General features: G+C 37.2%; 1 protein-coding gene across 8 annotated transcripts in view; it reads right to left on the bottom strand.

Annotated features, from left to right (window-relative positions):
* Positions 1-12,163, bottom strand: part of CDKL5 (cyclin dependent kinase like 5) — a 228,918-nt gene that overhangs the window by 136,903 nt on the left and 79,852 nt on the right. For all 8 annotated transcript variants that reach the window (XM_016943184.4, XM_063804863.1, XM_054676254.2 and 5 more), the window contains 2 exons: positions 10,875-11,100; positions 7,171-7,205 (listed from right to left, as the gene is read on the bottom strand). In XM_016943184.4, the coding sequence (XP_016798673.1) occupies positions 7,171-7,205; positions 10,875-10,938 (99 nt within the window). In that variant the 5' untranslated portion in view covers positions 10,939-11,100. The remainder of the gene's footprint in view (positions 1-7,170; positions 7,206-10,874; positions 11,101-12,163) is intronic.

Below are 12,163 nucleotides of genomic sequence, written 5' to 3'. Positions count from 1 at the left end.
GGAGTCTTGCTCTGTCGCGCAGGCTGGAGTGCAGTGGCCCAATCTCCGCTCACTGCAACCTCCGCCTCCCGGGTTCAAGCAATTCTGCCTCGGCCTCCTGAGTAGCTGGGATTACAGGTGTCCGCCACCATGCCCAGCAAATTTTTTTGTATTTTTAGTAGAGATGGGGTTTCACCATGTTGGCCAGGCTGGTCTTGAACTCTTGGACCTCAGGTGATCTGCCTGCCTTGGCCTCCCAAAGTGCTGGGATCCGTGCACTACTTTGAAGAAGTTTCAACAACTGATAAAGAGCTATGCTTAAATTACTCAAGAGTTTCCACTATATAGGTATTTGTTCATCAGTGCCTATATATTGCAGGCCTGTGGGGGGAAAAAATGATTCACACTCATTTTTGTTTCTGAAGTTTTGAAGAAAAGTGGCATTAAGGAGCTAGTATAAATCACTTAAGCACATTTATCAGAGACTAATGAAATTATTCACCTTATAGTACAGAAGAGATGTTCTCTTCTTTGAACTAATTATATTTTTATGATTACCATAAAAGGACTTTAAAGTTAACTATAAGTATTCAATAAATAAGAATGTTAACTTAAATTAGAGAACTGAAGATGAAAGATGTAGTAGAGAGCTGTTGCAGAGTAGCAGGGACTCAGTCCCTGAAGAGGGATGAAAGATAATCCCAAGGATTTGAAAGTGGTACACTGGAAAAGCATTCCAGCCAATTCATCCTCTAGAAGTGAGTGGGGAAATGATGATTTAGGAACTGAATCACTGTAAAAAGGAGGAATGAGGAAAAGTTTTCAGAGTAGAAAGAGGTAATACTAATTGTAACATGACCATTCCCTTACTCTGTTTACTAAAAAACTCACAAACAATAAACTAAATGTAGATTCGGATGATGAGGATAAAGGCAAACAGGAGGCTTGCAAAGGCCCAAAACTCTTCTAGCTCCCTTAAAAAGTTAGGTCAGGCCAGGTGCTCACGCCTGTAATCGCAGCACTTTGGGAGGCCCAGGCGTTGTGGATCACATGAGGTCAGGGGTTCAAGACCAGCCTGACCAACATGGTGAGACCCTGTCTCTACTAAAAATACAAAAAATTAGTCAGTGTGGTGGCACATGCCTGTAATCCCAGCTACTTGGGAGGCTGAGGCAGGAGATCACTTGAACCCAGGAGGCGGAGGTTGCAGTGAGCCGAGATAGCGCCATTGGACTCCAGCCTGGGTGACAAGAGCAAAACTTCATCTCAAAAAAACAAAAAGTCAGATCAGCATGGAAAATGACACACGACCCATTATTTCTTTAATAGATAAAAAGACAACAGAAGTGGCCAGGCGCCTGTAATCCCAGTACTTTGGGAGGCCAAGATGGGAGGATTGCTTGAGGCCAGGAGTTCGAGACCAGCCTGGTCAACATAACGCGATCCTATCTTATTAGAAAAAAAAAAAGACAACAGCAGCATTTGTAGTTTTTCTGGTATCAACAGTCTAGCAAAATCTCAAATACAAAATATTAAAATACAAAGAATTAGAATTTGGGTGAGACTATTTCAGCGTTCCAGGCACTGTTCTACAATTAATTGGATCAGCAACAAAACTCAGGACAAGAGCAGAAACCACACACAATGGTTCTCTATGAGTGCTTCTCTAAGAGGAGACAGATCTTTTTCCTCAAGTATCTTCTTAAAATTGTTTAGCAATAAAAAAAAAAAAAACGTAGGCCAGGCGCAATGGCTCACGCCTGTCATCCCAGCACTTTGGGAGGCTGATCACTTGAGGTCAGGAGTTCAAGACCAGCATGGCCAACATGGTGAAACCCCATCTCTATTAAAAATACAAAAATTAGCCACGCATGGTGGTGGCTCATGCCTGTAATCCCAGATACTCGGAAGGCTGAGGTATAAGAATTGTTTGAACCCGGGAAGCGGAGGTTGCAGTGAGCAGAGATTGTGCCACTGCACTCCAACCTGGGCAACACAGTGAGAGAGAGAGAGAGAGAGAAAGAGAGAGAGAGAGAGAAAGAAGGAAAGAAGAAAGGAAGGAAGGGAGGAAGGAAGGAAGGAAAAGAGAAGAGAAGAGAAGGCTCCTATCTCATGCTCAAGTTAGCTATTTCTGGAGTCAGATCAAAGCCTAGTTCCACAATTTATCAGCCACATGATTTTGGCCCTATTACATAGACCCTCTAAGACTCAGTCTCCTCATGTGTAAAATGAGGCTAAGAATAGAGTTATCTTGTTGTAGTGGTTGAGACATCTAGTAGAGTGTCTAGCATGTGGTAGATGCTCAATAGGTAGTATTTGTTAATATTAGGTTTTATGTTCTGCTGCCATTTTTATTCTTTATTAAAGCCAAACTCATTATTTCTCCCCCCAAACTCATATATCTTTTACAAGTTTCCCAGCCTGATAAATAATACCAAAGCTTTTCTAGTTTACCACATTCAAGTCCCTGGGATCATCTTTCATCCCTCCACACATACCAGGTCCCTGCTACTCTGCAACAGCTCTCTACTGCATCCTTCATTTTCAGTTCTCTAACGTAAAATTATTATTTATTGAACACTTATAGGCTGTACCCCAATGTTGGATGTTCACAGCTTTGTATAACTAGCTATCTCCAAAGCATATGTCACCTACTGCTTCAAAACAAACAAAAACTTCTCATAAGTCAACCATAGTCACAGGAAACAAATTATATGAATCACCACTTTCCTGTCCTGGGCTCAATGAGCATCACCCTCCAGCCTCTCTCTATCAAGCTGTACAAGCCCACTTTCCTCAAGTTCTAATCGAATGTCTTTATTTCAACCCCATTCAATTATCCTTGCCTTGTTGTAAGCATGACCTTTTCGTGTTTTTGCTAAGAAGAGCATGCTACAAAACATGCCTATTTCACAGGCACTTTAAAACAGACACACGAGGCTGGGCGCGGTGGCTCACGCCTGTAAATCCCAGCACTTCGGGAGGCCGAGGCAGGCAGATCACTTGAGGTCAGGAGTCCAAGACCAGCCTGGCCAACGTAATGAAGCCCCGTCTCTACTGAAAATACAAAAATTAGCCGGGCATGTTGGTGCGTGCCTATAGTCCCAGATACTCGGGAGGCTGAGGCACAAGAATCGCTTGAACCCATGAGGTGGAGGCTGCAGTGAGCCAAGATCACATCACTGCATTCCAGCCTGGGTGAGAGTGAGACTTCGTCACAAAAAAAAGCAAAAAACAAAAAACAAAAAAAACAAACACATACAAATAAAAAGATAATTAACTATGCATATCTGCAGGGTAAAGGTCCAAACCAGAATATCTTTTTTTTTTTTTTTTTTTGAGATGGAGTTTCACTCTTGTCACCCAGGCTGGAGTGCAGTGGTGCGATATCGGTTCACTGCAACCTCCGCCTCCCAGGTTCAAGTGACTCTCTTGCCTCAGCCTCCTGAGTAGCTGGGACTAAAAGCATGCGCCCCCACGCCCGGCTAATTTTTGTATTTTTAGTAGAGACCAGGTTTCACCACATTGGCCAGGCTGATCTTGAACTCCTGACCTCAGGTGATCTGCCCACCTTGGCCTCCTAAGGTGCTGGGATTACAGGCGTGAGCCACTGTGGCCAGCCTAGAACATCTTTCAAATGTGAGTAGTCATAATGAGTCCTAAAAAGAAGCTTAGTCACTGCTAAGAGTTTTCATATGCATGTCAACGTGTATATATAACAACTTATTATTATATATACAATAAATATATACAGCTTAATTTTGTTCAGCTGTCAAAAAAAAAGTACAAGCTATATTTTTCCTTTGAAATTGAGCAGCATTAATTTCAGTAAATTAGGAAGTATGATCTTTGGTCTGGATCAGCCCAACATCATATTCTATGCACAAAAGCAAAATACACCTATTTATCAGCATGATCTCTCAATTACTGCAACAGTACACAGATTAAAAAAGTGACTTTCTTCTATACTTGTTCAAATATACAACATGCTAAGAATTAATTATATATACATCCCCAGTCAACCTTTTCAAAAAGATACCGAATTTATGCATAAACAATCACACAGACCTGACTTATACATTTTTATAAACATTTCACTAAATTTTTAAAGGTATGCAAAAGATATTGGCCTGATTACTTTACATAAGTACAATCGGGAAGATTACATACATTTTTAATTATAATATGAGTTTCATAATAATCCATTTGTTTGACCCTAAAGCATCAATCTTGCCAGAAGCATCAAATTCTCTATTTTTGGATAATGGGGTATAGATTTGAAGGTCTGATTTTAGCTGAGAAAAGGATATACTATCTATAACAAGCCTAATGACTAAACAGCTGCAGATTCTAAAAAAGAGTTTTATAATACTCTGAGATAGGCACTAATTTATGCTTTAAATTTTCCATCCAGTGATATCTTTTTAGACACATGCAAGGAGAAAGCTACAATACTTAAAGAGCTGGTGTGTGACCTCATGTAGTGAAGGACAGCAAAGAGAAATGTTTTAGATGTATCTCATTTGCAGCAACCTCACAGACTTGTTTTTTTTTTTAAGTTATCTATTCTTCTATCTCTTCAGACAGACCATAAGCCATATAAAGGCAAGAAAAGTATGGTTTATTTATCCTTGTAATTCAAAGTTTCCTACACACAGTAACTAAAAATCAGAGTTCACATTTAGAGTTGGTTTCCTAAGAGTAGAGATGTCCATTCTCATCCACTTTCACACTGGGCCCATCCTGCTGGCACTAACAGTGTGTGTTTTGAGAACCAGGTATATGAAACAACCATTTTAACAAATGAGTAAATAGAAAGATAAAAACAATATATTTAAATAATAAACTATTTTTATATAAAAGGCAGAAGGAGAGCTTAAAGTTACATGAAAGTATAGAGGAAAAGGTCACAGGTTGAAGTATGACAATGACTAGGAGAAAACATTTGGACTCTGTACATGATGTGTAATATATATCAGATATATGTATACGTATAATACATGTATGCATATGTGTATGTACATATGTAAGATATGTACATATTTCATAAATATTTGAGTTTTAAAACCCAAGATTAGAAGTAAGAACTGAAGTTTCCATTTGCAATGTTGCATAAACAGAGCCATTGTATAAAAGGAGGTTTTATGTTCGGGAAAAAGTCAAATTTAACTTAGAAACTAATAACCTATTTCTCCCAAGTAATATCCACCCAGGAATTTTTTTTAAGCTTCAGAAACTTATAACTAAAGGCAAGTCATTAAAAGTATAGCATTTAGCATTTTATTAGGGAGCTTTTCATTTGTTTAATTTCAAACTACAGTAATATTTCTTAACAAGGTGTTCAAGGTGCTAAATTTATTTTTATTATATTTATTATTTTAAATTCTTAATCATCCTTAATCAAGAACCAATAGTATTCGAACCATTTTTGAAAATTTAATGGCAAAGAGATCTTCAGATAACTATTATTAACATAAAATAGTTCAATCACCCAATTTCAAAAAGAATACAAAAGCCATTGCATGGAAGTAAGAGATCTGTGATCTAAACACAAAAATATATTAAGTGTCACGAAGGCTTAAATTCAAAAGGCAGGTAGTATTTTGTACAATAGGAAAGAAAAAGCAAATATAAGAGTATCATCTTTATTTATGTGTGTGCATATTTACATACATACACACACATACATTATTTTCAATAGATGACAGATTCAAGAGTTTAAATGTTTTGGGTTAAATTGCTAAAATCATCACAGACATAAATTATATCATTCTAAAACATCATGAAAAAACTTAAAACCTTGGTCTTAACAAATTATATGCAAATGAAGCCAAATACTCAGACTAGGTATGCCATAATAGAAAAATATTTAAACTAATGTTTGTTACAGTTTCAACACTTGCCATCTGAAAGTTACTCTCCCAGTAAAACATGCTTACCACTGAATAACAGCTATGGAAACTTCAAATAACTTCTCTGAATAATTTGTGATTATTACCATAGTAAAATAATTTCTAGTAAGGTTCATTTCACAGCTGTTCAAGGGTAATCAACTATAGCCAGTAATCATAATCTACACTATTATCCCAAGTTCTAGCTCATACCCAAACACCTACCTTATTACCCTTCAAAATCTGAATTCAAATGCATCAAGCAATCTAAGTTAATGGGTCTACATGAAAAATAATTTTTAAAAAAACTCTTTGCTCATAAGTACTTGAACATAAATTAAATCTGTCACTGCCCTGCCTTCTTATTCCTGTCCCACCACCTTTTCTCTTCTCCCATTAGGCAGCTTTTCACTTATACAGTCATGCATCACTTAATGACAAGAATACATTCTGAAAAATATGTCATTAGGTGATTTTTATCACTGTGCAAACATCATAGAGTGTACTTACACAAACCTAGATGGTATAGCCTACTACACATCTAGGCTACATGGTATAGCCTATTGTTCCAAGGCTACAAACCTGTATAGCATGTTACCTTACTGAGTACCATAGTCAATGATAAGTATTTGTGTATCTGAAAATGTTTTTTATCTAAACAAAAAATACCATATCATAATCTTACGGGACCACCATCATACATGCTGTCCACTGTTGATCTAAATGTCATTATGAGGTGCACGGCATAGGTCAGTTGAAAAAAAAAAATAGCACGTGATTGCTGAGAACTAAGGACTACCCAACCATGATCAAGCTTATCTAAAAGTAGTCTCTTTCTGGCAGCATTCACATATTAATTCCACTTCATTAAACAACATCCTCATAACCAGAGTTTTAATTACAGGTTGAGCATCCCTAATTCAAAAATCCAAAATGCTCCAAAATCCAAAACTTTGAGTACTGATATGATGCCACAAGTGGAAAATTCCACATGTAAGTATTTAAACTTTGTTTTAGGCAAAAACTTAAAATATTGCATAAAATTACCTTCAAGCTATATGTATTAAGTATATATGAAACATAAATGAATTTTGTGTCTAGCCTTGGGTCCCATCCCCAAGGTATCTCATTACATATATGGAAATATTCCAAAATCCAAAAAAATCCAAAACATTTCTGGTCTCAAGCATTTCAGATAAGGAATGCTCAACCTGTACATGCCCACACGCAAAGACCACTACATTAGTTTCAAAACAGTTAAACATAAACAGATATTTCTTTTTAAAAATAATGTACTTGCCTTGTGTCTGCATTTAAGTACAACTCCATAGGCTCCTATAATAAAAAGAAGTAAACAATCAAGGGCACGCATACAAACTACAAAGCTCTGCTATATTGACATTGCTTCTCAGTGTTATAATAATGACTACTAAAGTGACAAGATTCTATAGTGATAATGCAATAATGAGCCACATACAAATGGAACATACTTTATTATACATTTATTATAAATCAAGAGTATAGACAAGTCATTTCTTCCAACAAGTATTTTTAAATGTTTCTTTTTAAAGAAAATTTCACTGGCGATACGTTTAAATGTAGGGTTACACATTTATGAAGACAAGATTTGGTCTCAAGAACTTTGAGAATAAAGGAAAATTAACTCAGAAGATTCTGTGGAACTTAAAACTTAAGAGCTAAGCCAGGCACAGTGGCTCACGCCTATAATCCCAGCACTTTGGGAGGCCGAGGCTGGCAGATCACCTGAGGTCAGGAGTTCGGGACCAGCCTGGCCAACATGGTAAAAACCCATCTCTACTAAAAATACAAAAATTAGTTGGGTATAGTTGCAGGTGCCTGTAATCCCAGCTACTCAGGAGGCTGAGGCAGGAGAATCGTTTGAACCCAGGAGGCAGAGGTTGCAGTAGTCCAGATCGCGCCACTGCACTCCAGCCTGGGCAACAGAGCAAGACTCCATCTCGAAAACAAACAAACAAACACTCGAAAACAAACAAACAAACAAACAAAAAAACCTTAAGAGCTAATGACATCCCAATAGTAAGCTCAAGCACAGAGCCCACCAAATACATTATCTGTTCTAGAAGACATTAAAATCTTCCTCTAGGATACTGAAATGCCCCTCTTTTTTTTTTTTTTTCTGTTTTGTTTTTTAAGTTTTTTTTGTAGAGACATGGTCTCACTATGTTGCCCAGGCTGGTCTCAAACTCCTGGCCTCAAGCAATCCTCCCACCTCAGCCTCCCAAAGTGCTGGGATTATAGGCATGCACCACCACACCCAGCTGAATGTCTCTCCTGACTGGCAAGGTAGTCCAGGCCTCAGTATTCCAATTAATAGCTAGTAGGATTTGCTACCTTTTGCCATAAATAAAGACTCAGTTCATGCACAAAGGCGACAAGCACTCCCACTGTCTTTGGTGTATTTCAACAAGTAACTACCTTTGGGGTTACTTATCCTATTATCTAGGCAATAGACTTCTTCCTTAGAAGTAGGACAGAGTTGACAGCAAAGTACTCAGGAAACTGAGGTTAAAATTATAATGTGAAAAATCTAATTAAGAGAATCAAAATGTAATGAATGATAGCTGAGCTTTGCAGAAACATCAAGAACATTAACATTAGCAGACTGGCAAGCCTGCATTCATCTATGAGAAGGGGGCTTCACGGATACAAAATTAGGAAATGTGTCTCCAATACAGTCTATGGGACCTGAACAAGTCTCCCTCACTTTGGTAGAGATGGATGAATCCTATTATCACAGTTAGCATAGAACCAGCCATTATAACCATCTAACTTAACTCCACAATTGCCAGGCAATTGTCCAATTCTAACTGCCTATGCCAGTTTTTCTATGGGGTAAAAAATACACTGTCTAAACTACAAGAATGCAGAGTTTGCTTGACAGGGGTGTGTGTGTGTGTGTGTGTGTGTGTGTGTGTGTGTGTGTGTGTTTTGAGACAGTCTCACTCTCTCATCAGGCTGGAGTGCAGTGGCACAAGCTCACTCACTGCAACGTGTGTGTGTGTGTGTGTGTGTGTGTGTGTGTGTGTGTGTGTGTGTGTGTTTTGAGACAGTCTCGCTCTCTCATCAGGCTGGAGTGCAGTGGCACAAGCTCACTCACTGCAACCTCCACCTCCTGGGTTCAAGCGATTCTCCTGCCTCAGCCTCCTGAGTAGCTGGGACTACAGGCGCCCGCCACCACACCCAGCTAATTTTTGTATTTTTAGTAGAGACAGGGTTTCACCATGTTGGCCAAGATGGTCTGGATCTCTTGACCTTGTGATCCGCCACCTCAGCCTCCCAAAGTGCTGGGATTATAGGCATGAGTCACTGTTCCTGGTGACAGATTGTTATATACTTTATATGTATATCCTAGCCAAAAATACATGTGAGGTGCTTTCCAAAGAAAGAAACATACAGCAATGGTAGTTCTGATAACAACTTAAAGTAACATATTCTGATATATATATATAACAGTCTGGTAATTTTGAGCCAATCCCAAAGAAGATGATCACCTATGGCTATACTGAGAAAAACTAGTTATGATCCAGAAAAACTTAGGCCCAGAATCTGGAGCATTCTATCCTTGTTACACCCTATGTGCTAGCCTTCTCCAGTCAGCAGCTTTATTGCATTGGTCTCTAATTCTAATACTTTTGAAAAATAAAATAGGCTATTCCAGAACAGATGGTAGGCAAGACACTGAAGATGAAATTTTTACATAACATCGATGAAGAAATGGAAGAGGAGTTGACTAGTGAAGGAACAAAGACGTATTTGTTTTGTATGGTTTGAATTTCAGACCTTGAAACAAGCATCCAATGATTAAACTCTTTATTTTAATTGTTTCTATGTATTTGAAAGGATTTGCCAACTTTAAAACTTAATAACAGCTTTGCTGTTCACATAGGTGAACTTTTTTAGTCCTTTAGGAATTCAGAGTTTATTTGAAAATTCTGAAATATGAAATTTTTGTAACATATGCTTTAAAGATATAAATGCTAAGAAACCATAATTATAATCACTTATCTTCTGTTAACAGAATCATTTATCAAAATTTCCAAAGTTATCTTTAAGTCTAGAGCAAAAATCACTAAGCAGGAAAAATCAGAAGAAATGATTTTTTTTTAGGAGTCAGTTTATACAAAATGACATCATATTTCATCAAATCAATGGTATATCATTGGTCATGAGCATTATTTTAAGTACTATTAGGAAAGGGAGAATGCTGCCAATTAAACTGTGACATGATACTGATTATAAGATACACCCTGATTTCAGAGATAAAATTGTATGCCTCAGAATTTACAAAACATAGTCTCCCATTTTCAAAGAAACAGAATTTACTTATTTGTTTATTTACCAGGTATTAAGTAAAATTTCACCAACATGGTGAATCCCAGTCTCTACTGAAAATACAAAAATTAGCTGGGCACAGTGGCTCACGCCTGTAATCTCAGGAGGCTGAGGCAGGAGAATCGCTTGAACCCAGGAGGCAGAGGCTGCAGTGAGCCGAGATCATGCCACTGCACTCCAGTCTGGGTAACAGTGAGACTCTGTCTTGAATGAATGAATGAATGAATGAATGAATGAATGAAATTTAAGTTATTCAAAATAAGCCTAGCTGATATAAAAATAAAATGGAACCAAGAAAAAAAATGCAGACTAAGGAACTCATGATTGCTAAAAAAAAAAAAAATGAATGAAGGCAAAGACTGTTGTAACACTGGGGCTCTTTTTAAAAGAAAAGGGAAAAAAATCTTTGATTTATTAAACTTTAAAGGGTTTTAAAAAGTCATTAATTTTTTATTGGAGAGTGAGACCCAAATTGTTTAAGAGTAATTTTATTTTTAATATTTTACTCTTAGACACACATGTGAATTGATATAGGTTAAATTAACAGGATCTAATTAGTAACTTTTTGGTGGTAGGAATAACTAACTGTTCATTGCTCAAAACTCAAGGAACGCAAAAATTCCAACTTACCTTCACCTACAACCCCAAGGATCTCAAATTTATTCATCACATTACCAATGTTAGGAATCTTCATGAAGACAAACTCCTCTTTTGATGCAAGCCACAAAACATGGCACCAAAAGAACTTCTCAGAAAGCTGTGCAGTAAGATCCAAAACCGTCTGAAGGAAGAAATTCTCACTGGTTGGTGGGAACTTTCACATATTTGTTCTAATCATGAAGTATTAAATGACTCCCTGAAAAAAACAAACATAATTAAAAGCTGTAAGTTTTATATTTGCAGTACTCTAGTAACCAATCTTACCTTTTTGTATAGTTATTTTTCAATCCATTTTAATGTTTTATACACTTAAAATGAAGAAGAAACCAACAGTAATAGGAGCGAAGAACCCAAAATGGAATGAATACAAACAAACAAATGAACCTCTCTGTATTTGAAATGAATAATATAACCACACTTTTGGGGACAAGGACAAATGAATTAACCACAGCTAACTTTTAAAAACAGCATTTTCACTATCTACTCTCCTAAAGCTAAAAATAAAAAGAATTATAAACAAATACTATATTCTACTCAGCTACCTGCTTTTATACAATGACATGAAACTTGTTTGTGTGTGTTCTAAGATTGGGCAAATAGGTAAATATTCTGTGAATATACTGACCTTGGTTTCTTATTCTCATAAAAGGGAGTAACAAATATAAAAAGGGAGAAGGCTTGGAGTTGGAGTTAACAATATAAGCTCAGTTTTTAATATATAGGAGTATAGACAGATATAAAGGTGTTTGTGTAAATGTGCACTCACATACATATATTTCCTAGCTCTGTCTGCTGAGAAGGCCTAGAAGCAATGATACCCCTATAGCTATGAACACAGCTGGTGCTCTAATAAAAGGAACTAGGGTTCCTTGAAGAAATGGCTGATTCCAAGGGTGGGGCAGGAGAAGGACCATAGGAGCCTAGGGCATATTTTTGTGGTGCCAGAAAGTAAGGAAATGCTCAAAGAATGATAGGCGTACCTCAAAAGGACACAGGAGTCAGACTGATGTGACTCCCACTGGCCTAATCGGGAATATTTGAGCAACAAAGTAAATAAGCACAGTAACAGATTATAACCCATATAATTTTTTTAAAAGTCCTTACTGACATAAATAAATAAATGGGGGAGAAGAGAAAGCTCTTTTGCGAAGTATAATTCCAAATAATAAATGTAGTGATAAAATTAGAAGATCGCCATTTGGCAATCACTCTGGTAATAATTACTTCAAGCAAGTATGATCAATATATGCTAAAACTAG

The sequence above is a fragment of the Pan troglodytes genome, chromosome X (genome assembly GCF_028858775.2).
Source record: "Pan troglodytes isolate AG18354 chromosome X, NHGRI_mPanTro3-v2.0_pri, whole genome shotgun sequence".
Taxonomy (NCBI): domain Eukaryota; kingdom Metazoa; phylum Chordata; class Mammalia; order Primates; family Hominidae; genus Pan; species Pan troglodytes.
Note: the sequence above shows the minus strand (reverse complement) of the source record. Positions and strands in the feature narration are given on the sequence as shown.